This window comes from Poecile atricapillus, chromosome 3 (genome assembly GCF_030490865.1).
Source record: "Poecile atricapillus isolate bPoeAtr1 chromosome 3, bPoeAtr1.hap1, whole genome shotgun sequence".
Classification (NCBI taxonomy): Eukaryota; Metazoa; Chordata; class Aves; order Passeriformes; family Paridae; genus Poecile; species Poecile atricapillus.
This window is the reverse complement of record NC_081251.1, coordinates 2,634,922-2,662,728: the sequence shown is the minus strand read 5'-3', so window position 1 is coordinate 2,662,728 and position 27,807 is coordinate 2,634,922. Positions and strand designations below refer to the sequence as shown.

At 41.1% G+C, this 27,807-nt stretch overlaps 1 protein-coding gene across 5 annotated transcripts in view; it reads left to right on the top strand.

The window, feature by feature from the left end:
- KIF13B (kinesin family member 13B) overlaps window positions 1-27,807 on the top strand; it is a 120,112-nt gene that overhangs the window by 29,757 nt on the left and 62,548 nt on the right. For 2 of the 5 annotated variants that reach the window (XM_058834564.1, XM_058834562.1), the window contains exons 3-10: window positions 19,167-19,182; window positions 20,675-20,735; window positions 22,374-22,466; window positions 23,075-23,255; window positions 23,655-23,742; window positions 25,017-25,151; window positions 27,041-27,153; window positions 27,588-27,699. In XM_058834564.1, coding sequence (XP_058690547.1) covers window positions 19,167-19,182; window positions 20,675-20,735; window positions 22,374-22,466; window positions 23,075-23,255; window positions 23,655-23,742; window positions 25,017-25,151; window positions 27,041-27,153; window positions 27,588-27,699 — 799 coding nt within the window. Of the gene's footprint in view, window positions 1-17,326; window positions 17,471-19,166; window positions 19,183-20,674; window positions 20,736-22,373; window positions 22,467-23,074; window positions 23,256-23,654; window positions 23,743-25,016; window positions 25,152-27,040; window positions 27,154-27,587; window positions 27,700-27,807 lie in introns of those variants that run through there. The other 3 variants (XM_058834565.1, XM_058834563.1, XM_058834566.1) reach the window with 3 other exon arrangements.

Below are 27,807 nucleotides of genomic sequence, written 5' to 3'. Positions count from 1 at the left end.
CTCCAAGCCCCATCCAGCCTGGCCTTGGACACTTCCAGGGATCCAGGGGCAGCCACAGCTTCTCTGGGCACCCTGTGCCAGGGCCTCCCCACCCTCCCAAGGGACAATTCCTTCCCAATATCCCATCCATCCCTGCCCTCTGGCAGTGGGAAGCCATTCCCTGTGTCCTGTCCCTCCATCCCTTGTCCCCAGTCCCTCTCCAGCTCTCCTGGAGCCCCTTTAGGCCGCTGGAAGGTTCTGGTTACCTTGGCAGGAGCAGCTCCATGAACAAACCTCATTTAATGTGGCAGGAGGGAAAGGCAGGGTAATGCTTTGGTTTTGGGCCTTAAGAAATACCATCTCCTTTTTCTTCCCTTCTTTCTGAAGGCCTGCAGTGCTGGATGAAATGACTTGTGCTGTGAAATTCTCTTCCTTAGGTTGGCATGACTGGCAATAAAACACAGAGCAGGGAGGGGGGATGAGAAATAGTGAGTTCAGGCTCTGCTGCCAGCACAGCCTTGGATAAGTTACTGTTCCCCTTTGTCCTATCCATGCAGTGGGAACAATGCAGGAGGCATCAACAGACTTGTGGTTCTTTTATTTTGTTCAAGAAATAAAAAAAATAATGAATAAAGGAATCCTTCCCATTTATTACATCTGTTTCTGAATCATCTGGTGTGTGTCGATGGCAGGGGGAGCTGAGTTAATGTCAGCAAACCCCTGGGCAGATGCATTTCAGAACCCACACCCAGCCTGATCTAAGATTTGTAACATTTAAATGTAGATATTTTTTAAATATCATGCTGTGGTAGTTTGATAAGACATTTTTAAGAACATAAAGCAAATAAACTCACTGGGCTTGAAATACTGCCTGCTTCGTTGTGTATTGGTAATTAATGGGTTTCTGGGCTCATTAGTTAAAGTAAGCAGGCTTATTTTTATTTTATTTGCATCAAGTACAGGGATGTTTATGTGTGTAGCTGTCCATGGTTTTCTTTCCAGTGAAGGGTTGATTCCCATTAAGGGTTGTGTCATTTGAAAGATTTTTGTATTGAATTTTTCCTTAAAGTGCATGTAAGTCATTGGAAAAAAATTACATTTAGCAGTTGAATTTAAACAAGCAGTTCCATTGGAGAAGAATAAATAGGAGAGGGTATTGAGAGATCTGAATTTTTTTTTTCCCCTGCTAATTTCTTTTGGGTTTGCTCAGTGATTTTTAGGCAGGCCAAGTCCTCTTCCTGATTTCTGAAAGGAACCTTGGACTTGACACAAGCCAGGACCCTTTGAAAGTCTAACAAAAGGGGTTGAGAGTTTAAAAATCATTCTCTTGGTATTGGAACCCACTTCAGCTTAAAAATAAAAATCATGCTAGGTTCTCCTGATGTTTGTGATGTGCATGGGTTACAAAGGAGCTGTGGGGAATTGCAGCAGTGGCAGCCTTTCAAGTAGCCTCTTGCAATACAGCTTTATGCCTGTAACATATTTTCTCTTCCTTTCTTTTTGCAAGTCATGTTTTAAGCACATTTCTTTCCCTTTCAACTCTGGAAGGTAAACGTAATGTTTGAAACGCTGTGTTGTACTTGGAGAGGCTGGATTTTCCTCTTATTCTGTGAAACAATAAATGGAAACCCAGCTCTTCCCCCTGGGAGCATTGGGTCATTAAATTCCTGATGGGAAAACTGAAGTGCAAGAGAGAAAATAGAGGTGTAAGGAGGGAGATGTGTGCTAGGAAGGGGTTTTTTCAGGTATTTGCTTTTAACACAAAAATGTTTTGAACATTCTGGGTGGGCCAAGTGTTGGAATTTGTTCCAGCCCTGATTCTTCAGAGTTTCAAATTCCTGTTTCGTTTTGGTATCAAAAAGTCCTTTTGGTTCTACCCAAAACCATGTGGCCGTGGGTGCCTGGGCAGTCAGGTGAGGCTGCATCCCAGTGCTGCTGCAGTCTTGCATAAATGCTAATTTATGGATTGTACTGGGGAGGAGGGAAGGCCACCCCTCCTCTCCTTTGATTTATAATTGTGCCACTTGTACAAAGTGCTTTATTCCCTGCAGATTGATTCCTGGACACTGTGACCAGCAGTGCTTTGCTGTCACCCCTCAGTCCAGCCCTAAACCAGGGCCAGGGCAGGTTGTCCCCAAGGATAAACCCCCTCTGCTCATCCTAAACATGTTGGAGTAGTGAGAAATCACAGGAGAAAGCCCCCTTTGTGCTGCTGTTCAACAAGAAGCTGCTAGTGATTAATTAAGCAAAGAAATTGGGTGTGATGAGTCTGCAGTGACAGTCCATCGTTCAACATCCTGTCTTCACCCTGTGCTTAAAATAGCACCTTAAATTCTGTATGGCTTTATTTTTATGGGAGCTTTATGGCTTTATTTTTATGGCTTATGAAATCTTGGATTGCATGTTCCAACAGTGTGGGCAATTCTAAAAAGGGCACTGCCTGTTGCTGCAGTACCTGCCGAGAGAAACTTTCTTGCTTGTGCCCTGTTTTCCTGAGGCATCAAGTGACCAAATTGAATATCCAGCATCTTTTCTGTGTTTGTTGTTATGCTTGGACAGACTCATTCAATCAGCTGCATGAATGAGCATTTAAGGGTTTTATAAGCCAGAGTGGACAAATTATGGTAATTAGACATCTTGTCTATTTTGTTATCCTGGCTGCAGGACAATAATGAGGTTAAAGGGATACTGTCAAGGTGACAAAGGTACCAGACTGTCTTACCTAAAACCTGTGATTTTTCTGCTGTATATATCTGAATACTTTGATTTTAGAGTGTTCTTTCTGCCTGTATTTAATTTCATGACAGAGGCAGAGAGAAGGGGCAGAACAGTACAAATGTGTGGTGTGAAATCTGTATCAGCTTCTTATTTCTTGGAATTTGTCTCTTTTAAATGATGTCAGACAACTTGACAGTCTCCAAAGTTAATTTTTTAGAATAGGTCACCTGTAATGCTTCTAGAAATTCATAGCTCACTACTGAATGTGGCAAACATGCATTTAATATTACAGAACACTGAGTGCAATAGAAAAAATGGGTAACTCCTTAGGGTGTTGCTGCTTAGGAATGCCAGTGTCTTTTAATAGCTTTGCTAAATAAATGTGTTTACATGACTGAGTAATTGATGCTCATAATCAGAGGTGATTAAAGAAACAAAAAAATGCAACCAGCTAAAAGCCAACCAGTTTAGTAAGATCAAAAGTGGTTAATAAATTAGCCAATATCATATGTTAAAGTCAAGTCTGTGTTCAAGCAGATCACAATAATAGTAGCCAAGGACAGCAAGGCTGGTCCTGAAGGCTGATTTTTGAGGAGTTCACTCAGCTGGAGCATGTTATCTGAGCTTTACATCAATATCCCTTTGCTTTTTTCCTCTCCTGTACTGTGTCAATTCTTGTATCTGCTTCTCACAGTGTCACAGTTTTTTCTCTGAAAGTCTGATACTCATTTCAGACATGTTAAACTTGTTTTCTTTTCATCAAAGTCCTTTCCCCTTGCAAAAAAAAAAAAATATCAGGGAAGAGGACTTCTTTTCCCCACCACTTTCAGTTGTTTTGGGGAAAACAGCTGTTAACTATTATTTTTTTTGCAACACAGGCATCATCCTAGAGCAGCTGACCTTGGATAGTCTCCCAATCTGCCTGCAAAATAAGGAGTTTTCCTTCCTTGTTTCTGTTGGCAGCAGGAGGAGGAGGAGGAGGATAACCTGGCCTGTCTAAAGGGGTGGGTTCCTGTGTTTTTAGGGCTGGCTGTGGGAGGGGGCCATGGATGTCCTGCACTGTCACTAAAGGCTCTGCAGAAGAAGGTCTGCTGTCATCAAATGTAGATTTGTTCATTTTGGCCTCACAGGCTTTATAGAAAATTGTGATGGTTTTATTAAGTGGGAGGGAAGGAAAAAGCTGAAAAACATTTGTAGATGGTGTAACAGCTAAAAAACTTCTGTCTCACCATGGCTTCAGCCAAGAGCAAGGGATGTAGAAAAGGAAAGTGTGTGTGGCTGCTCAGGGTGATTGTGTACCCTGGTGTCTTCTCATCTCCCTGATCTCAGTCCTGTCCTCCACATGGCCAGACCAGGCTGGTGACTCTCAGAGATAATTTTGGCTGTTGATTTTCCCCCTCTCCCTGTTGAGAAATACTGGTTGCATGTCTGTGTTTTCCCTGGTGCAGCATACTTCCAGTCTGTCTCTTCAAATCTCTGCTAGCTGCTGGTGTACAGCAAGCTTCTTTGTGAAGTTACCAGTTTGGGGATTATTGTTTTTCCCCCCAGTTACTGCTTTTATGACTAAATGATGGTTTGCAGTGGTGGACAAAGTGTGAGCTCTGTGGAACAACTAATCCACAAATATTCTGTAGTTTATTTTTAATGAGACTTCTGTTAAACTTTCATGCAATAATAAATATAATAATAATGTTTTCTTTAGCAGATTGTAGATGTTGGGTGTGTTTTGTTCTGTAAGAAAGCAACTGAGTTGATACAGTCCCAGAATTTGGGGGAATTACAGCCAGGAAAATGTCCCCATGGAAATGAAGATGGTTTGGTTTATTTGATAAGTGGGTAAAGAATTGTTGTAACAATGAGCTGTTGTTAGAAAACGTTTTTTATGGTAATGATAAAAGTGGGAAGGAGCTGAGCTTCAGGTTGTATGTTATGTTCCAAATGGGATTGTTGGGTTTTTGCAGTGACCATGAAGCTGCTTTGTGAGTGATGCAGTCACCAGGGAATCCAGCAGGACAGTTTTAGAGGAATAATTTAATTAACGATTCTTGTTTTGTCATTCTGTATGAAGAGTTGTGTGTTGAGCATTAGAGGTATACTCTTTAATGGACAATTCAGTATTTGGCTTCCAGCTTCTCAAAATGGTCTGATGTCTTTTGGATTTAGAAGAATAAAGTATGGGTGATTATAAGAGCAGTTGCCTCAGATTGAGAGTAAACCAGTCCTGTTCATCTGATAAAATTCCAGTATCTGCCTGTTCATCAACACAGATATCCACAGCTGCTCTTTGTAATTCAGGATGAGCAGAAGGTATTGTTGGGTGCCTTTCTAACCTCCAAATTTCATTTAGCAGTAGCAAAAACAATGCATTTCTTGGTGATGTGTGTGTTTAAAATAATTAAAAGAGATCCTCAAGCTACAAGTAGACATCTGCTTTTATTCTTGTTTTAGGGAACTGCTGTGCTCAGTGCTAAATCATGATAGTGTCACATGAAGTGCTTTTGTGTGTGCTGTGCCATATGAAGCACAGTCAAGCAGGCAACAAGTTGAATCTAAAAGCAAAATATTTTTCAGCCAGAAGAGACAAGCAGCAGGCAGCCTGTGAGTTCAAAGTTAGAATTCAGCAGGAAACATCCTTTGGCTCTGTTCAGCACACATGAAAGCCTCACATCCCATCCCTGTTTATGAATACCAGCAACTTGCTGTGTAGCCCACACTTTGCAGGCTAAAAATAACTTCTCTGCAATGCAAACTTGGCATCAGCAGCTGACAAGTTTATTTGCTATCACCTCTAGGTGCTTTTGTTTTTGTTTTTTTCCAGGGAAATTAATGGCTCCTTTGCTGTGCATATGAACTATCACACTATTTAATCACTGAGACCACAAAATACAGAACTGTTTTCCACGTGGCACATATGAGAATTTGTCTTTGAGAGAGATCTTTGGAAAAGAGAAGTTTTAAGTTAAATCAGCTGCCAGCAAGTGTATGGTGCTGGTGGCTACTGTGGGATGAAAGAATGGTGTGAGGAGGTAAACATTCGTTCAAATTTTGGATTGGAGTTGATTTTTCTATCTTGTTTTAAGTTTTCACACTTCTTAGAATTTCAGCTTTCTTCACAGTGTTGTGCCCTAAATGAGCAGAACTCATGTGGAGCACAGGCTGTGTTTCCCTCATGAAGAAATGATACAAAATTTACTATAATCCTGGTATTGTAGCGATGGTAGATTATTTTTAAGGGTTGCAAAAGTGCACAACTGCAGGACAGGAGTTGCAGTGAGGTGGGGGTCAGTCTCTCCTCCCAGGTAACAAGTGACAGGATGAGAGGAAATGATCTCAGATTGTGCCAAGGGAGGTTTAGAGCAGACAGTAGGAAAAATTTCTTCGTGGAAAGGGTTGTCAAGCATTGGAACAGGGTGCTCAGGGCAGTGCTGGAATCACCATCCCTGGGAATGTTCAAAAAAGTCTGGATGTGGCACCTGGGACATGGTTTAGAGGTGAGCATGGTGCTGCTGATTCACAGGTGGACTTGATGCTCTTCTCTGACCTTTATGATTCTATAATTCCACTTTTAGGTGAAGAATTTAGAAGTATGAACAAGAAATTCCCTCAGATTCCAGCAGGGAACTGTGATTGCTTTTCTTGGTTCTTTGGGGGTTTTCTCTCTTTAATTACATTGCTTTTTTGGCAGAATTAACTGGTGACAGTATTTTTGCAGGGCTATAGCACATGGGCAGTGATGAGAATAGATATATTTAGATATTTTCCTCAATGCCCAAGTATCCATTTTATATTAATCATTTTGTGGCAATGGGAATCAGCACAGAGGTCCCAGTTTCTGGGATGGATTTCTCTGTTCACTGGCACTTCCTATAAAACCAATTTATTACGGTGACATTCACAGAAAAGCCAAACAACTGTTGTCCTCATCCAGGAAGGACACTGTAGATGCTTTAGTCTAGAAAAAGATTTGGAGCATTGAACTTACAGCATTAGATCTGTCCTGCAGTTGGAGCAAAGTCATTTTAGATTAGATCTAAGAGGTGCTGAGGCCCTGGCACAGGGTGCCCAGAGAAGCTGTGGCTGTCCCTGGACCCCTGGAAGTGTCCAAGGCCAGGGTGGAGATGGGGCTTGGAGAATCCTGGGATAGTGGAAGATGTCCCTGCAGGGTTGGAATGAGATGACCTTTAAAAAGTCCCTTCCAAACCATCCTAAAATTCTGTTCTCAGTGACTACATGACTCGTTCACACACAGCCCTGGGGCATACAGCATTTCTTGTTATCCAGCTTTGTGATTCCCTGTTCTGTTGGTTATTTTCCCTATTTTCAGACCCTTTATATTGTCCAAGTGAGAGGAAGGTACTAAAGAGCCACAGAGCTGCATTTGTGCAGTAAAGAACACTCAACCATACAATGAACTTTTAATTGGCCTGAACTGAATGTAACCCAGCACATGTGTAAGGTCCTGAAAAGGACTTTTTCTTAACTATCTACAACCATAAACAGCTTCTGCTCCAGAAACAGTGTTATGGAAGGGTTTAAGTCTCCTTTTGGGGTGGTTTTTTTTTTTTTGTTTGAGGGAGAGGTGTTGAAAGGGATTTCAAAAGAGAAAGCATACTGGAGAGATAAACAGCTCTGGGAATAAGAGCAGCACAGGAAGCGAATCCATGGCTGGTGCTTGTGAGAAGCTCTTAGAAGTAATTAGGGATAAGAGTGAGGCAGGAGGAAATCTGGTTGGCAGCTGTGGCACTTTCAGCAGCAACTCTGACCTTGGCTTGTAGGTGCTTTGAGGCTGCTGGGGAAAAATTTGCTGCTGGAGCTCTTGGGTTTTACCTGAACTCCCTTGGAAAATCTGCCGGCAACTTGCAGAGTGTAACTGCAAAAATAGGTGATAAAAATTGGTGATAGACCAGAGGACTCGTGTTTGCACTTTTTAGAAGCCTAATCTAATCCTGGAGCACTGGGAGCAGTCTCCCAGCTGTCTGCCAGAGGGTGGGAATTGCATCCTCCTTGCAAACACTTCTCTGCCCTGCCCTGGGACAACATGAGGGTTGGCAAAAGCCAGCGAGTCTCTGGCCAGGATCCAGGCCCAGGAGATTGGCTGGCAGGAAAGTACATGGTGGGATTTAGTCTGACACAATTTATTTGGCTGAAAGGGATACGTGATGGTGCACGGTGCGTGTTTCACCTTGTTAAATATCTGCGTTCTGCTGCCAGAACATGAAATGATAACTTAATCCCTGATTGCTCCTTACATCCCTGCAGGCCATAGGCTCTGGAAGAATGTTTGTCAGCCAAAAATGGTGTGTAACTTCACCAAGCCCAGTTTCAGTGTCTTTTCTAGCTAATTCACTTCTGAATTAATTTGGGGGCCAGGTGGTTTTGCACTCCTGACGTTGTAGCTCCTGCACTTGGTCCCACCAGTCACACTCCTCTGCTAATGCCTGTTCCTGATTCCTCTTTTCCCCAGCATGAATAACTCAGCAGCAGTAATGAACACACCCTTCAGCTGGTTTTTGGGGTGCTGGGTATTGATAAAAGTGTTTAGTGAAAGAATTCCATCACTGGAACAAGAAGTAAGGAATAAAAGTGTATTCAAAATTATCTGTTTTTTTAAATTCTTCAGGATTATCTGATTGCCCAAGTGAGAGCTTTCAGTTGGAACACAATGGGCATGAAAGAACTGCAGGGCTTTGAAATAGTTCTGTAGTGTGTTGACTCAAGAATAGGTCACAAAAATATTTCCTGCACTTAAAAATGACCACAGCCATTTGCTGAGGTGGGAGGGAGAAGAATAGACAAAGCAGATGGGTAGGTTCATCATGTGGCCAAAAGATGAATTTGGGAAGTTTAGGGTGCAGAGGAATGCTACAGTGAATCAGGAACACCTATTTAGGAAGAAATAATCATGCTTTTTCTGCCTAATAATGAAAAAAATCTATATTTCTCTCTCTCCTTCTCACTCCAAAGATGCTATATTTTGTCTTCAGAACAAGTTCTCAATGCAGATCTGTTCACTTCAGTGCAATTCTAGGTTTGAGCAAATATTTAATTCTGCCTAGAGCACTCTGACATTTTTTGCAGCAGTCTGGAGCCATTAACAGGGCAGATGCAAAGACATGGGAGCTGAGCTGTCATGGTGAAGGCTTGCCTGTAATTTTCATAATATGCTGTATTTTCCCTTTGCTTTCCAGCAAACAGGTCAATTATAGCTTATTTCTCATCCTTGTGCTGGGAAGTTCAAACAGCTGATTGGAGTGGTACACTGAGGATAAGGATTGCTTTTCTAGGTCAGCCAGAAGAGAGCTTGGTTCAAAAATGTTACCCTGGAAAGCAGTTCTTTCTTTGGGACAAAGTTGGTATTTATTTCCTCATGCCAGCTGCTCCTGTAGTAAGATTTCTGGAGTTAGATGGGATATTGGGAAGGAATTGGAATAATAGAATTGTAGAATTGTTTAGGTTGGAAAAGACCTTTAAAATCATGGAGTCCAGCCATTATTAGCCCAGCATTAAAACATGTCCCTAAGCACCACATCCCTGCATCTGCTAGATCTCTCCAGGGATGGTGATAAGGATATTGATTGCTGCCTGCTTCCTTATCTCCACGCTGTCAGTCAGGTTGTCTTTAGTGGGCTGGAGGAATATAGACAGCATTGAAAGGGTTGATCAGGGAGGGTGCAGAGTCTGTGCTCTTGGGAAGAGCAAAGGACAGCATGACATCATTCTTTTTTGAGAAACACTAATTTTACTCTAGCTGCATGTTTGAGGCTTCTAGTGCATGTCAGGCTTTTGTTGAAGTGCTGTCTTTGAGATGCCAGTGCCTTGACAAGCTGCTATTCTTGTTTGCAGCGTGGTTCACATGAGTTACGCTCTTCTTTCACCTGCCAGGCTCCTTGGATGTGTTTGGGTTGAGAGTACCCAGATCTCATGCAACAGCCTCTGGGTTATCACTGTGGTCCTGGAATGTGGATGTGCTGATGTGAGGAAATTGCTTACTGAGCAGTGGAGCCAAGACAAATCACTTTTTTATGCTAATGATCAACCCTTCTTGCCTACAGCTCTTATCTTCTCCCTCCTCCCCATCCACCATTAGACCAACATTATTTGTGGTTTCCAGTGTGTTTGTATTTTAAATACTGCTCGAATCCCTTAGATCTGGATCTAAAACAGGCCATGCATTGACTTTACCACATGACAATAACACTGTGTTTAGCAGCCATCTGGTTCTGGAGGTACCAAAAATGACTCTGAACTATAAATTTTGGCACTGTGCATGTGCCCTCTTCATCAGCTGGAGATCCAGCAGTGCTGAAATTGCATCTAAATTCAGGAAATGACTGGCTGCTGTACTCAGTGAAATTCCCAATCTTGTAAATGCCCTGAGCTTGCAACAAAATGCACCATTAAGATTGATTTCTTTACAAAATGTGGCCACAACGATGTTCCTTTTTGAACTGCTGCCACTTCAGACATTTCCTGCTTAATGCTTGGTGGATGTGCTAAAGAAGCTGGAGAACCAAGTGCAAAGAGAGGAAGGTGGTAATCTCCACTGGAGGACAACGCAGACAAATGGAACCAAAAAAAGAAAGTGAAGGAAACAATTTGATTTCTTATTTAGGCCTGGGGGCTGGAAGGTGTCTCCCAAGTTGCATCTATGATTGTCTAACACAAATTGCCTGGACAGTCATGAGGATAAATGACTGAAAGTTCTCTGGGGATGTCAGAAAATATCGACTGTCAGGTGTTAGGAGCACAGAGCTGCCTCATGGTGTTGGTAATTCAGTAGGAGAGTAGATGGGGAATTAGCAAGTACTCAGAGACACCTCTTCTACACATTTGTGCTTGGAGGGAGTTAGTGCCAATTTAAAAGAAATAGAAAACATTACCAACATTATCTGAATGTTCCTGCTGAGGCATTTGTTTCCCTGAGTTGAAGAGTCCTTGCAGTAATTGCCTTAGTGTGCACTGATTGATTAATGTGAGGGTGAAGAGCTTCTGGGCTGCTCTGGGGCCTGCATGGCTGTGGATCCCTTTTTCTCTTTTGCAAATGTCTCTTTTTCTCCTTTTCTCTTCCATGTTTGAAGCAGAGAGGGACTGAAGAAGATTTTAGGGAAGAAATTATTCCCTGTGAGGGTGATGAGGCCCTGGAACAAGTTGCTGTGGCTGCCCCTGGATCCCTGGGAGCATCCAAGGCCAGCTTGGACAGGGCTTGCAGAAATCTGGGATAGTGGAAGATGTCCCTGCCCATGGCAGGGGTGGAACTGGACGAGATTTAAGGATCCATCTAACCCAGACTGTTCTAGGATTCTTCTTTCTTCAAGGGATATTGGATGCACACATTTGTGTTTAGGTACTTGTGTAAATATTGCAGAGTCCATGTGAAAATCAGCTCCCTTTCAAGGTGATTCTGTTTGTTGCATTTGTGTTTTCAAGGAAACCAGACAAACTCAGACTCAAACTGGTTTAAGGTAGAGGCTCTAATGAGTTTATGGATTCAATAATACAGCTGGGTGATCTACCAAAGGTGGAATACCCACTCTTGGTGGACCTGAGTTCTTGAAATACCCTTTCAAGGATTAATTTCCTTTCAGTTCCAATCTTTTGCTTTCCATAGTGCCCAGGAGATCATTCTGGATTAATCCTGCGTGCCAGTGGCCTGGCTAAAGGTTGTCCTGGATGTGAATGCTGAGTTTGTTGATGTGTAGAACAAGATCACCATATATTGTACATTTTCCTGTACAAGCTGCTCCACCTGCCATCATTTTCCATTTGGGATCCCCTGGAGGAGTTAAAAAGCTGCCAGCCACATCCTAAGGAGGCTTTTTCCCTCCCTCACATGGTTATAAAAAGGTAGGGACAGCCCACTTCATTAAAAAATACAGTAATTCACAATAGTAACTGAAAGTTTGGGGACTGGCTGTTCACCAGACATTCTCTAGAGCACAATAGTATCCTGACATCTGAGTATTTACAAACAAAAGGATAAAGTTGTAATCCCCTAGTCATAACACCAGCTTTATGGGATCCATGCTCTGCTTGAATGTGGTCAGGACTAAGCAGATTATTGTACCAACAATACAGAAAATTTAGCTCCAAGTACAAAATAACACAAACCCACAAAGCTGCTGCTCAGCCTGAATTCTTGGGGTGGTTTTTTTTTTGTTTTGTTGTTTTGGTTTTTTTGGGTTGTTTTTTCTTTTTCTTTTTGGTGGGTTTTTTTATTTTTTTATTGTTTGAGTGAGCTGGCAAAAATTAGTTTTGTCAGTAGAAACTAAGTAACCACCAAGCCAACTACGCCTGGAATGCCCTGAAGCACTGGAGGAATTTTCCAAGGAACAGTGGTCACCTTTGTTCCTTTTAGCTACACAAGTTTAGGCTTTGAACCGTGTGTGCTCTTTCACAGGTTGTTGTTTGGTTGTTTTTTTTTAATGTATTTGGGGATTTTGTTTTAAAGAGGCTGTTTCTGATTGCAGAACAATCTTTTGATCAAACAGAGTAGTGTGGTTTTCTCCCAAAGGACTCAGTATTGCTGTAAAAGTAAAAATTAGACTGTAAGAAAAATAATAATAGCAGGACATCATCATAAATTGGAGTTTGGTGGGCCTCAGCATTTTGGTACCACTTGGCCTGCATGTAAAAAATGGGATAAAAATATTTATAAATTGTTCAACAGTTGTGAAACCAAACACCTTAAGCATTTTACAGTCTGAAATATTCTGTGAAAATGGATTTCTAAGTATCCTAGGATAAGCTTGAAGTGATCAGACTTGATTTAGTTGACTTTTCTTCTCATTGTATATACCTGGCAGCAGCAAAATGGATTGCAAGTTGTATTCTTCTGAAAGGCAGAAGGAAAGGAAACAGCTTCTCAAAGAATTGTAATTTTTGTTATCAGCTGTCATACTACTGTCTTTCAGTTATGTCTGTGTTAGTAGAATTATTAAATCCATTCTCTATGTTTTATTTCACCATTGGCTGGTGCTTTTTCATGCCATGAAAGAAATTCTGCAGCTGAAATTTAAACAATAAAACTGACCAGTGCAGTGCTGGCTCTTCAAAATACTTCATTCTGAGTGCATTATTCATACAGGAAAAAAACCCAAAACCCACACAAGCTCCCAATTAAAGGATCTGCTTCAGAAAGATAACTGGGCTCCCAAACTTCAAACAAATCCAAGATCTTTCTGATATATATGTATATATATATTATAATAATATATATTACATATTATTATTATATATATTATATGTATAATATATATATATAATTATTTATTTTTTTTTGTGCCTCCTTTGCATCTCTTTGGATCTCTTGAGTAATTGTGCACCATTTATCAGCTTCTCCACTCTAGGAAGGTTCTGTAGTACAGTGAAGGATAGGGAAGCTTGGAAATTGTAAATAAATAAAAGAATAAAAGACTGTGGGTTGTTGAATCCCATCTCCTGTCCAGGCAGGTGTCTATTGCCGAGGCAATGAGAGCACTTCCTTTGGAATTCCACTGTTCTACACCCAATATTTGCCCTCTGAGCTATAAATGGGGTTATAAAATGATAGAAAATCCTGAGCTGGAAGGAATTCATCCAGTCCAGCCCCTGGCCCTGCACAGACACCCCAACAACCCCACCCTGGGCATCCCTGGGAGCGTTGTCCAAGCATCCCTGGAGCTCTGGCAGCTTTGGGAATGTCACCATTCCCTGGGGAGCCTGGCAACCCTCAAGACTTGAAAGCCTTGTTTGAAGGATGAGTTTTCTTGAGGAACCCTTCAGTCCATGAAATCCATTATGTTTTAACCCACTGCTCTTGGAACAGAGCCTCTTTGCTTAGCAAAGCTTTGTGCTGAAGTGCTGGCAACTGGATATTTGATGTTCCTGAGGTGCTCCTGGCTCTGCTGTGTTTAGTAGGGAAGCTCATAGCAGGTGAGTGAGAAAGAACAAGGGAAAACACCTTTCATTCCAGTGGAAGATATCACTGCCAGGGGCACAGGATCGCAACAGGATGATCTTTAAAGGTCCCTTCCAATCCAAATCATTCTGTGATTCCATGAAAACACTGAACAGGAGCCACAAAAGGAATTGTGCTTCAGGGTTTTCCATACCAGTGCTATTTTGAGCCGTACTTCACCAAGGAAAGAAAGGAAGGAAAGATTTGAGGGGATGACAAACTCTGCCCAACTTAGTTCTTTGATTTCATGGAATATTGGTAAAAGATGCTGTTGTGTCTGTAAGAACCTAGGAGAGTTATTGTACAGCTTCTGTCTGCAACAACTGATTAATAAAATCCCAGAATGACTAAATCCAAAAAGTAAATTACTGTTACACATCATGTCAACTTTCTTTTTAATAATAATAATACTTTTTTAAGCCAGCTGGGAATATAAAGATGTGGCCTTACAGAGTAATCTCTGGGAGACACTGACACCTTTTCACTTGTAAACACCAAGGAGCATTTCCCCATCAGTTTCTTTTTCTAGTGGCATTTTTAGTTGCTTTCTAGAGCTTATGCTGGACAATTTCTGCTGAAGGGCATAAAGTAGCACTGATTACACTGGAATTTGATATGGTTGGTTTTGCAATGCTTATGGAAGATTGAAAGTGGAAAGCAATAAGAATTTCTGGAGAGATTTGCTGAGACTTTCCTGATTCATAGTTGGAATTGTTGCCTCCTTTCTTTTTTCTCATCCTCAAGCTTGTATTATATTTTGCCAGTCCAGAAGCTTCTGACAATGACAAAATGTTATGTTTCAATTCCATAAATCCAGCATAGCCTTGTGCCACTTGGCAGTATCACTCAGGTGTACAGTCTGGATGTTGTTGCAGTAGTTGCTGCTACAGGAAATGTTCGTTTTCAAAAAAAATACGGATAAGAAAACCCATGGCTGGCATGTCAGCTCCTGTCCTAGAGCTCCTGGAGCTCTTTCCCTGCTTCCTGCCTTGCCACCTCCCACCTTTCTCCTCCCTTTGCCCCATCTGCCTGTTTCTGATTTAGACAAGAAGCGAGATGTGCTGTGACTGATTTAGAGCATGTGCTGATTTGCCAGCTGGCTGCTATCTCAGAGCTGTGGGGTCATCCAGACAGAAGAGATAAGGGCTGAGCTCTCCTCTCCCCAGCCAGGCTTCACCTCTGCTCCTTTGCTGGGGTGTTTGCCCCCTCAACATTTGCACATTCTGAAATACACTGAAGCCTACTGAACCTTCCATCCCCTTTTGAACATGGAAAAAGTGTTACTAAAATGCCACTAATAACTGTGGTTGAACAGTTTATTGTGTTTGAATATGTAATTGGTGGAGTATGTAATTTAATTATTCTGTTAAAAAACGGAAGCTGTCGTGGTATTGCACGTACACTGATGGTCTCAGCTGGGACCTGCTCTGATTTTATTCATGTTTTTCCATTGTGCTTGAGATCTGTGGAACCACCAGAATGTTCACAGAAAAGCAAGTGTGTCCTCATTAAGAAGCTTGATCAAGACACATTTACATGGTGTAACAGATAGTTTAAACAGAAATTATTACCAGAGCTCCATGTCTTCATTCACTCTCAAAACAGCAGATATATTCATGAAACCACGGAATGATTTGAGTGGGAAAAGGCCTTAAAGATCATCTCATTGCAATTTCCTGCAACAAATAAGATACTGTTAAATGTAGGATGTTGTTTCAGAGTAGTCTTCCTCCTTTAATTTTAGAATTAAATTAGATACATTAGATTCCCCTTCTGTTTGACAGGGAGCTGAGAAGAGATAAAAGAAGGGAGCTGGCGAATTCCTGTCAGACTAGTTACAAGTGAAAACAAGTAGCTGGAAGCATCTCAGTGACATCCTTCAGTGGCTAAAAGATAAGTTTTCCCTCCCTGCCTTGGATGCTTCTATTTTGTCCCAGATAGATGTGAATTTCTGGCTGTGAGACAAGGAGCTGCCTGCATCTCAGAATGGCAACATCCTTGGGGATTGAGAGGGAGCTGGGGACAGAGGGACAGGACACAGGGAATGGTTTCCCACTCCCAGCTGGGATATTGGGAAGGATTTCCTGGCTGTGAGGGTGGGGAGGCCCTGGCACAGGTTGCCTAAGGCAGCTGTGGCTGCTTCATCCCTGGAAGCTTCTCTGTGCCAGGGCTTCCCTGCCCTCATGGGGAATTATTCCTTCCACATATCTAACCTAAATTTCTCCTCTTCCACTCTGAACCCATTCTCCCTTGTCCTATCACTCCAGTTCCTGATGAACAGTCCCTCTCCAGCTCCCCTGTCACCCTTCAGACACTGGAAGGTGCTGTGAGGTCTCCACACAACCTTTTCCAGGATGAGCAGCCCAAAATTCCCCAGCCTGTCTCTTCAGGGGAGGTGCTCCAGTCCTCTTATGAACCTCGTGGTCTCCTCTGGATTTGCTCCACCAGTTCCATGTCCTTCCCATGTTGGGGACACCAGAACTGTGTGCAGCATTCCAGGTGGGGTCTGACAAGAGCAGAATAGAAGGAAGAAAGTCACCTCCTTGTTCTTTGCACGTGTTCCTGATGTGTGGGTTTTGTTGTAGGAGATTTTTCCCTGCTTGGTGGGTGATGCTGTTTTTGGTATTCACCTTTTCCTCACCTCTGGGATGGACGGGAGCACTTGGGTGTGAACACCCAGCACTCCCAGTGTGTCCTTGCAGCCAGCCAGGCTGCTGGGGGTGCTCTATTTCCCCATCTATTCATTTCCCAAGGGATTTTGAATCAGGCTAAAAATCTTTTCATGGGTTTCTGGGCCCAGCACGCAGCTGCAGCATTAATGGGCTCATACGTGCACAGCACAATGCTGTGTGATGCAGGCTGCACCCTTAATGCTTTCCTTGGGGAAACATTTGTTCCATTTATTCTCTTCATGGTCAAAAGTACATCAAACAAGCTGCTGCCCTGTATATAGCTGTGCTGTATCCCAATTGCTGCATGCTGGGTTTTGTGGGGCTTCTGTTCCCTCACATTTGGATTAAACAAGACCCAAGAGCTGGGTTTGTGTGTTTGTGCAGCCCTTCAGAAAATGAGATACTTAGTTCAGACTAAAGGTCTTAAGTTAAGCTTGATGATACATAGCCCCGTGTAATCCATCCTCTTAAAATTGTATCTGTGGTAGAACTTCTCAGTTTATATCCTTATGGCAGCTTTAACCCAAATACTCAGTAATATGCCCTATATTGAGGGCTGGGCAGATCAGCTGGGTTGTTGCAATATAATCCTGCCTTGGAATTGGGCTGTGTTGGAGTCTGGAATACAGAGTGTGTGCCCTTGTTTCTGATACTTAGTCATAAGATCTAGAAAAACACTGAATTTCATATAATATGAAATTCATGAGCACGTTTTCATGGTGATACATGAAAACAAATGTTAAAGTTAGATAGAAAAAGCTAAAAGTGTAAGTGTGTAGATTAGAAAGTTTTCTTAAATCACTGGGTGAAAAAGTTAGTTTAGAGAACAGGAGACAAGATGGAGGATTTAGGGTGTTGTCCCTTGTCCCTTCTTCTTTCTTCTTCGTGCTCTTCTCCTTGGGGTTTTTAGGTAATAGTCAGTGATTGGATAGAAAATGCCACAGTGCATCACAGAGGTGATGGGTCATTGGGTCATTAAGGAAAATAATATACGTGTCTATTGTTAATTGGGTAAAAATAGGTATAAAGATAAAAGAACTGCGTAGTTCAGGGCCATTTTGTGCATCAGACACAAAGTGAGCCACAAGGCCTTGTTTGTACCATCAGAAGAAAGAAATGTGCCAAATTGCAAAGATTAACCTTGTAACCAGCCTAGAGAGACCTGGTAAGTTTTGTAAAGATCCTTCAATAAACACAAGAAACAAAATTCTAACGAGCTCGGGAGTTTTCTTCGAATCATAAGGACTGAGGTAAATGGGACTCCCCACGAAAGAGGATCCCAGAAGAATTCAGCCCAAAGGAGGCTGAGAGACTAGAGAAAAGTTATATCCACAGAGAATTGAGCCCAAAAGAGGCAAAGAGAGAGAAATTACAGGCTGGGGAATGTGAGCAGGGCAGCGTCGCATCTCTGAGTGCTAAACTCATGAATCCAGGCTTGCTGTTCCCTTTGTTTTACAAGGAGAAAGTTCTTGTAGGAACAGTAATTAAATATATAAGCAGAGCTTCCCTAAAAGCAGTTTCCAGTGAAGTCCTGCAGCAAAGTGCTCCATGAGCATTTCAGAGCACAGAAAGCCATGAAGATGCTCCTGTGTCTCTCTGAGAAGGATCCAGAGGGGCTCTCTGGAGTCTCCTGTGTCTGGATCAAAGCCCCAGTGAAGGAGATTCCCTCAATAAAATCCACCCAGGAGCAACAGCTGAGAGTCCACACCAAACTCATTGCCAAGGACATTGGGGGAACCTTTATTTCATCTAATCCAGATGGCAGAAGGGTTGTGTTGTCATTGCTGACTCGGATGACCCCGTGACACGAGGTGACCTTGACTTAAATAATCATCCTGCTCTCCCAAGTGCCTGTCATTCCTGTTCTGTCAAACAGACAGAGCAGATCCAGGCACGAGTAAAAAGAGGTGATGGATTTGCGTAATAAATAATAGTTTTTGAGAGACAGTGCTCAGAAATGACTATTTTTAAACTCGCTTCTCAAGCCCTGTGAGCAGCAGGAGCTCTGAGGGTAATCCTGGATGGCTCCCATGTCTTTCCTCTGCTCTGCTCAAAAGAAATCAGTGTTGCTTGTCACAAGACTTTACTCGTTGCTGATGTCAAGAGTTTCCTAATGTCATCTGGAAGGTCCAGGACAAGGGGAATATCTGTGGCTTGTTGTGTATTTACTGCTTTTCCTCTGATGTGGGGAGGCTGCATAACCTGCAGTCATCGACTGAGGCCGTGCTGGTGTTTTAAAGGTCACTCCAGTAATTTTGTACTTGCTTAAAAACAAACAAACAAAACCCCCCAAACTTTTAAATTCTGCACATAACAGAGTAGAGAAATTGCTGTTCTCTGCTCATTCTTTTGGGGAAGCAAATGTTTGCTCTGCTGTCCCAGCAACCAGAGAGAGCTGGGTTGGGCCAGCCCAGGGGCTGGACTCTGAAATTTCCTCTTGAATAACACTCCTGAAGTTCCTGTTCAAGTGGTTTTGGAAATTTTTATGTTGCTTGGGTACTTTGTTTTTAAGAGGCAGTGACACCCAGAAAGAGAGAGAGGTGTCACAAGAAAAATAAACCTGTGAGAGAGTGAGGAAGAGGTGCAGCTTGAGGAAAATCATGGGCTTTGAATTTTAAATCAACTCTGAGCAGTATCTCAAATCTTGCCCCTAAAAGTGTTTATAAAATGACTTGGGATCTGTAAGCAAGGAGAACTCTGAAGAAAGAAATTAACTTTTTGAACACAGTGCATTCCAATGATTAATGATAGCACAATTAAGCTAAAATCACTACAACTAACGGTCCTTGTTCTTCTTTTGTCTTTTTTCTTCCCCTGACCTTGTACCAAATCCTTTCCATTCCTGATGCATTGGAGAACAGCAGGACTCACCCAAAGGTAAGGGCTTCTACCAGTGTGTGAGAGTTGTCCTATCCCTTGCTCACTCTTGGATTATCCAGATATTAAAAGCGTTTTGCAGAGCTCTGTCGCTGATCAGCTGCTGAGTAAGAAACTCGAAGCATCTCCTTGCTGCAGAAATGCTCTGTACAGCCCGTGCCAAGAAATGAGTCAGAGGAACAAATGAGAACATCCACACTCAGCACTGCAGCCTCTGAATGGAGGATATTTGTTCTTTGTGGGCTTTTTAAAAGCGTTTTCTGGTATTTGTGTTAAAGCAAACTCATTTTGTTTTTTATGGTCCCGTGACTTTGCACTTGTTCTGAAGAATCTGCCCTGGAATATCAGGGTTCAGCTCCATGGATGTGCTCATACAGCCAGTGGTGGTTTACTAAATGTTCTGAAGGCTTGGGATGCTTTAATAATATGTTCTAGCTGTAAAATGAATTCAAAGGAAAAAAAAAAAAAGGATTAATTTTTTTTTTTAATTTTTAATACACAAGTTGTTGTTTCCTCAGAGGTTATAAAATAACTACTTTATCTGTTGATGCTGGTGCATCAGCACAGTAGGGGGGAAACAATGTATTTTTGAAGATAAGTTATTTAAATTTCAAGGATTTTGCTATGTTAAGCACTTTGATAAATGTTGGTAGTCAGCAACATTACAATGCAGGACATCCAAAGGGGAAAAAGCAGCTTCCATTAAGCTTAGAGGGGAAATCCACAGCCAGAGAGCCCCTTGCACTTCCCTTTTCCTACATCCTACAGAATAAATTTTGTCTGTGTGAATGTAGGTCAGACATTACCCTAATTAATATTTTTCCTTGCAGATACATACCCAGGGGAGCTGTTTTTGCAAACATCCTAAAATATACATTGTATTATTCCAGGTCATCTTTCAGGACGAAAGGTGCCTGTGGAGCTTTCAATGGATTTATGGCAAAATTGAAAGTTTTCTATTAAAAATATTATAGTGCTGCTCTTTTAATGACAAAGCTGGTTTGCTTTCTATTATTCTTTGCAAGTATTAGACTTTGATTCGGCTTTGGTTTATCATGGAATTTAAATAAATACCTACTTCTCTTGTATGGGAAGAGCTTCCTACCCCAAGGCTTGTTTTTAATTTATGCAGACAAGAGGCACGGAGAGATGGGAGGCAGAAAGAGCTAGAGGACATCTGTCAGTTTGCAAAAGAGAAACTCTGGTGAAAAATGAATTGCAAGGATGGGTTTGGAGGGAGAAATAGAGAGGTCCTTGACATCCACTGGGTTGGCACATGGAGAGAGGGGAGTGGGGTTGGCACAAAAAGGAACAAATAGAAACAAATAAAAGCATAGAGGAAAATGAAGTGTTTGTTTAGGCTTCAAACTCCTAGAAAATGAGGAATTCAGTGGGAATGTGTTGAGTGTGTTGAGTTCAGAATGTCAGAATGTGAATAACGTGTTGGATTTGGCAGCAGCTGTTGTAAGGTGTCCTGCTTGTTCCCCTGCAGGTGTTTGCATATGATCACTGCTTTTGGTCTATGGATGAATCTGTCAAAGAAAAATATGCAGGTAATAATATTTACTGTGGCTTGGTTGTCTCCAAGTGGGAATGATCAGATTAAAGTACAGCCCTTGGCTGCAGGGCACCGGCCATATGGCACAAAGTGCTGCCCCCTCTATGACTGGCTGCTGTCAAAAGGAAAAGGAAAATCTTCAATCATTCCAGTTTCTTTTCTCTAAAGATGACAATAGCAATGGGCACTGACAGCCCTTTGCACTGCAGAGAGTTGAGAAACTCAGCACAACCATGTTTGGCTCCCATTTGCAGCTTTTTTTAAAGTACTGCTCCAACTCCATCATTTTAAATGTGTCAAATCCATTTATTTATTTTGAGGAACACTGTTATATGTGACTTCATGTTTTTCAGTGCTGATGGGAGTTTGGCATCATAGTAAAACCTAATAAAGGAACATTAAAAGCCTAACTTCATTTAAGTGAATGTGAATTCAGATGTTTTAGTGAGAATGTGTAATGTATTCAATTAGAAGTTTTCTGTGTATTATTATAATGCATTTTGGCATACAGTTATGGTAAAATATGAAATGTGTTTGGAATTACCCTGTAATTTATTCCTTTCAGAGCTGTTACGCTTTAGAATTTGGGATGAGTTGAACTTGTTAACAATGATTTTATAAAAATTTAAGAAAAAGACACATACACGTATTTATTTTAATTTCTTTAACAAATAACTATTGAATAACAACTAATCAAGCCACTGAGAAAAACATGAAAAGCTTTCAGCCATACAAATTACATAAGAATATTACATACTTTGTTCCTCAAACTAGTGCTGGTGCCTATATAACTGATATTTTGGTCTGTTATACAGTGGAATTGTTACCCCAGCTGAGCCTGGCACAGCTCTTGCTGCTTTTGATGGGGAATTTAGCATGGATTTGCCTGTAAAGATAGGAACTTTAGTGAGAGAAAGGAAGAGCTTAAAGGAAAATTATTTGAGAGGACTTTTTAGTCCATCAAGTTCTGTCATGCCTTGTTGAGGCTTGAGTTTTCCTGGTTGTAAAATTAATTCTGAAAATAGGTTTTGTTCAAGTAGTTACTACCCAGATATTTTAAGCTTTTCTTCCTCTGCTTGGAAAATGATCCAAAAAGCTCAAAGTTAATTACAAAAGAAGTGATACACCTTACTTTTTGCCAGTGGCAGAATATCCTGTGAATATCCTTGTGATTCCTTCTCTGCAAAAATCTCCTTGTGGACCCAATGTCTTACACAGTAAAATTTTCCAGTGCTCTGCTGATTCCTTTGGATTAAAATCAACTGACTGTCATTAAAATGTACATTTTGAGTATATTTTGAGGAGGTGTCATCCCCCAGCAGATTAAATTCTGCAGTTGGTCATAGATTCTCTGCTGATAAAACTTCTGAGTATGAACCTTGATAGGATGTTGCTTTAAGCACATCCAGGTATACCCACAATAATCCCAGCCCCTGATTTTTACAGCAGCATAAATCTGGAGCACATCCTCTGCTCCTTTCCATGGAGCAAACCTGGATTAGTGGATGTGTTTTAGGCAGCAGCAGCAGCAGGAAAACCCTCACAGCTTTTATCTAATTGTCCAAGAATCCAAATCAGGGGACAAAAAGCTCTCTCTGTGTTACAATGTTGGCTTGTGTGTTCTATTTTCTAGGTCAAGATGTTGTTTTCAAGTGCCTTGGAGAGAATATTCTTCAGAATGCCTTTGAAGGCTACAACGCTTGTATCTTTGCCTATGGGCAAACGGGTGAGTCCAGGATTGAGGGAGAAGTGTTTCCCTCCAGAGGTGTTGTGTTCTGGCTGGAGGTGCTTTCCACAGCTCTTGTGACATTGCTTGAGGAGAAACAACCTTCCATCGCAGATAAGAAATGTTGTTCCTCTTTTGTAACATCAGATATGAGGTGGGCAGGATGAGAAGTAAGGTTTTGTTGCTGCTGGCTGCCCTTATTTCTCACACTTCGTGTTACAATCTTTGGCATGACCGTGGTCGTCCTTGAGCTCAGAGCATCGCTCAGGTTTTCTGCCTCTGCAGTTGAAGTAATCTTGAATTGTTATATTCATGTAATATTTAAAGAGTAATTTGAAGAGTTTAGTAATTGTGGGTGTTAGTGGCTTGTCATCTACAGTAATCCTGCATCTACCTTAAAGTTCTCCAGCACACTGAACCAAATTTCTTGTTTTCCTTTTCCTTCTAATTAAAATAATCTTTAGCTTAGTGGCTAAAGGCAGAAAACTGAGCAAATATCTTTCACTGAAATGAAAAAAAAAAATTTAACCTTTTTTATTTCCTATCAATATTCTGCACAGCAGGAACGTTTGTTGCATGTTCTCTAAGCACAGCTTCCCTCACAACAGGCTCTGGAAAATCCTACACCATGATGGGTACTGCTGATCAGCCCGGATTAATCCCTAGACTTTGCAGTGGACTCTTTGAAAGAGCACAGAAAGAAGAAAATGAAGAGCAGAGTTTCAAAGTGGAAGTGTCCTACATGGAAATTTACAATGAGAAAGTCAGAGATCTCCTTGACCCCAAAGGGTATGGAATTTGTGTGTGAATGGCACTGTAGTATTTGTCCTACACCCTTCCTTTCCATAACCAGTTTTCCTTAATGGATCCCATCTAAAACATTTGCCTAGGATGGCTTTTGCTGCTTCCTGGTTTCAGCATCTCCTCATTATAAATCAAAATAACGTAGCAGGACTAAAAGCTTGGAGTAAATTTAAATTTACCTTTTGTGAAGTGACAACACTGTCTGTGTCAGCTTTTTATGTGTTATAAAGCTTTCACTGTTTGCATTCTGGCCCTTGCTCTGTGCTTCAGTGGGTATTTGTGAGGCCATCCTGTTTGAGATGTGTCAGTGAGAAATGGACTTTGTGTAAATGTTGTCTTAAGTCAGTCATGTGCTTATAAATCCCTTTTTTCTCCCCCAACCAGAAGCCGTCAGTCATTAAAGGTTAGAGAACACAGTGTTTATGGCCCTTACGTAGATGGCCTATCCAAACTAGCTGTTGCTAGCTACAAGGTAAGGATCAACTTTATGAAGGGCTTATCTTGACATCCTAAACACCAGGTGCTGTCCCTTAAACTGGGCAGAATTATTGAAATGCTCCTTATCAGTACCCTTAGAGGAAGAGAGCTGTAGATTGTTGTGTTGTGATCCCTGGGGAGAGCAGGGCTGAGAGCAGAAACTCCCTTTGTCTTGTGCTGCTCAATAATTCTGGAAGTAATTCAAGTGTTGAATGGAACAGACTTCCTCTCAGCCTTAAGATGAGTGCACACTGTCATGAGAAAGTGTTCTGTGATTAATTACAGGCCCAGGATTAAGCAGAGGACGGGCTCTCAGTGCCCCACTATGTCACTTTTTGCCTGTCGTGCTGTACTCAGTAATTTCCCTTCCCAGCAGCCCATGCTGGAATTATGAAGTAATGGTTATTTACCAAGCAAATACTTGAGAGCATCACATGAAACTGGCTTGCAGGATATTAAGTGTTTGTATGTGCATTCACAAAATGCCCTGTTTTTTAAAAGGAGCATTAACTTTGGGGAAAATGGATAAATACAGGATGGAATCTGTCAGCTTCACCAAGACATGAAAACAATTCACCCACCCCATCTCGGTGGTTTCTGCTAAGACAGGACACATTTCATGCTTTGCCTTTCCATGTTGCCCAGCAGCTTTGTGTAATCCAGAATTTGGAGTCAGTGGTCTGTGGTGGTCCTTTGTTTGACTGTTTGAGTTGTTTCAGCATCACCCAGCTAGAGCTGCAGAAATACAAGTTTAGACCCTGAGGTTTTAACTGTTTTACACAATTGCTGTGAAAACCCAGAGCAGGGGAGCTGGACCTTTCTCAAGCATCACAACAGATCAAAGCACTTAATAAGCTCTTAAAATTTGGAGGACTATAATGACCTGTTTTATAAACCTCCCACACTTCTGTCGTTATTCCAGAGTCTCAGACCAGGACAACTGAGGCTAAAATGTGTCAGGGTTCAAACACAAATTTCTGTTTCCTCACTTCTTTCCCTGCTTTTGAGTGTTGCTGTTTGCAGCCAGGTGCATTATTTTTGTTGATAAGTTAATATCTAGGTTGAGGAGTGGGTGAAGTCGTGACACTGTGGAGTTTTTAGCCTTTCAAGGGGGGGGATTGCTTTTATTTTTTCCTCACATTTTTCTGAAGAAACAAACGGGAGGTTTAGTGGGAAAATGCTGTATTTGACCAAGATGAGATGATTTTTGGAGGTAATTGATAAGGATGTTAATGCAGATATGCTCATGGCTGTGAAAATTGTATTTAGGACATTGAGTCCTTGATGTCTGAGGGCAACAAATCTCGGACAGTGGCTGCCACCAACATGAACGAGGAGAGCAGTCGGTCCCACGCAGTCTTCAAGATCATCCTCACCCACACCCTCTATGATGTGCAATCAGGGGTAAGAAAATCCAGTTGCAAGGTCCAAATGTCAAGCTGGGATGTGTCTCTTGCTTTAATGTATTTCACAGGAAAAAAAAACCAAACATTTATTTGGAAGGCAGCAGTTTGTAGTACAGGCTAGAGATAAAATAGGTGAAAAATAGAAATACACCTGAGTGTACCTCTGGTGATTTCCTTCCCATGGTTATTTAATGCACATTTGTATAAATTACAAAATGTAATTAATTTAATTAATTTATTATTGATTTAATTTATTTTAATTTATAATTATTAAATATTGATAAATATTAATTTTCTATTTAAGTCATATTAATATATTTATTTTATCTATCAATTTAATGAAATTAATTAAATTATAAATTAATGCAAATTTGTATGAATTATCAACTTTCTAAATTGAAAAAAATACTAATTTTCAATATTTTGCATTGTGCACCATTAATGCTTTTATGTGTATATATTAAATATTGAAAAAACATTTAAAGCTGCAGATATTTTAATTTATGTTCCCTTTTACATAAACATGCTGTGAAGAGGTGCTTGAAATACATTAGGTCAATATTATTAAGTCCCTCACAGAAAATGGTGATAAACTGGAATTGAAGGAAGTGTCTTTAAACTTCATTGATAGATTCTGTGCTTGGACAATTCTTTAACATTTTCAAAGGCTTGGAGAAATTTTGAGTGTCCACAGAGCAAATCTGTGCCTAAATATTGAATATATTGGAAAACATAACAAGAATTTGGGCTTTTTTCCTTCTAATTTCTCTGTTTCCACCAATCTTCTTATCCACACAATTTTCCTCATTCTTCATTTGGATTTTTTTTTTCCTTTCCACTTCAAATCAGCATCGTACTGTGCTGATTTTTTTTTTTTTATTATTATTATTTTTCCATAATTTGTCATTCCAGTTTTGCTATGGCTCCTCTGCATGCTTTTCATACCTGGTTTTTGTGTGGTCCTGCTGAGCCTGGATGCAGAGTGGTTGTGTCTGTCCATCTTCTCTGCACCTTCCAGTGTGAACTTCTGCCACAGAAATCCCTGTTCTCCTATCTGCTGGTCCTTTCAGTCCTGGAAGTGGCACATTCCATGAAAACATCATATTTTGATAGGTTTAGGGTGACATTTTTGAAAGCTTATTGATTCTGATTATCCCATTCATTTACGGGAACGTAAATTTTGCATTTGGGATCCTGAGGTGCTGAAGGTGCAGATGCTGCAGTAGAACACGATGTGAGCAAGCTGTTCTCAAAGACAGTTGGCTCTTCTGTTTCTAATTGATTTAGGGAACCCATGGGGTGCTTCAGAATGTCATTTTGGGTCAAATGAGATGAAAGGGTTTGTAACAAAATCTGCATTATAGGTTTAAATGCTCACATAGCTGGGATCGTGTTCCAGGAGGCTGATAAGGATAAAGGAGACTTTGCAATTCTGATAATTTATGTAAATTGTAACGTGCTTCTTGCCAGGTTTAATTCCTGGTCAATGAAAAACAGAGGAAACCCTGCTATAAAATCCGAGGATTCTAGGAGACTGTTTTCAGGATGGGATTGTGAACCTCATGTCTCTGCTTGTCACTCCTTTGGTATAACTCTGCAATTTTTCATGGTTCAGCACTTCATTAGCATGCCCTGTGTACATCTCTGGAGATTTCTGAGATGTTTGAAGGTATCAGAGTACCTGACTTCACACCATCCATGACTTCACTGTTGTTTCTGAAGCAGCAGGTAGTGACTCAGCGCAGGACACTGCTCAAATCCAGCTGTTCTCAAAGAGAACAAGAGTTTACACCAAAAATGAAGTTTGATTCCTGTTGTAAAATACATCAAACAATGTAACTTGATTGAAGTGACCTAACAAGGGCTGTTCTCTGGTTCCTTCCCCAGACATCAGGTGAGAAGGTGGGCAAGCTCAGCTTGGTGGACTTGGCTGGTAGTGAAAGGGCGACTAAAACTGGTGCTGCAGGAGACAGGCTGAAAGAAGGAAGCAACATTAACAAGTAAGACTTTGAGATGATTTATTTTCCTTTTTTTAATCACCATTTTCTGCTAAATACAGCCTTACTTGTAAAACAGGTAGTCAATTTTCTCCTTTCCTTCTCTCTACAAAGCTTGTAGTCAATCTTTCTCCTTTCCTTCTCTCTGTTTCTCCTTCTGACATGACTGTGAGATATGGGAGTAAGATCCTCATCTTTTCAAAAATCATTTCTGTTCCTGTAACTGCCACGAATTTCATTGTGAAGACCTGATTTTTTAAGACTGAAAACATACTGAAAAAAAATGGGAGTGGAGCTTTTGTGAAGAAAGCATGATCAAAATTAAACTAGGAGTTTTTTCACCAGAGCATGTTTTTGGAGAGAAAGCCACTGTCTAAATATGCATTTGACTTATGAATATTTACCCTTGTTAATGACTGTTTGTGTTCTCTGGGCAGATCCCTCACAACTCTGGGGCTGGTTATTTCTGCCCTGGCAGATCAGGCTGCTGGCAAGAACAAGAACAAATTTGTTCCATATCGTGATTCTGTGCTCACTTGGTTACTTAAAGTAAGTTGGTTTTTTTTATTTTTAATTTTCTTTTTTTAAAGTGAAATAAAAGAGAGGAAAGGGGGAGAAGAGTCTCATTAAATGAAATCGAAATTCTGTGCTTTTTGC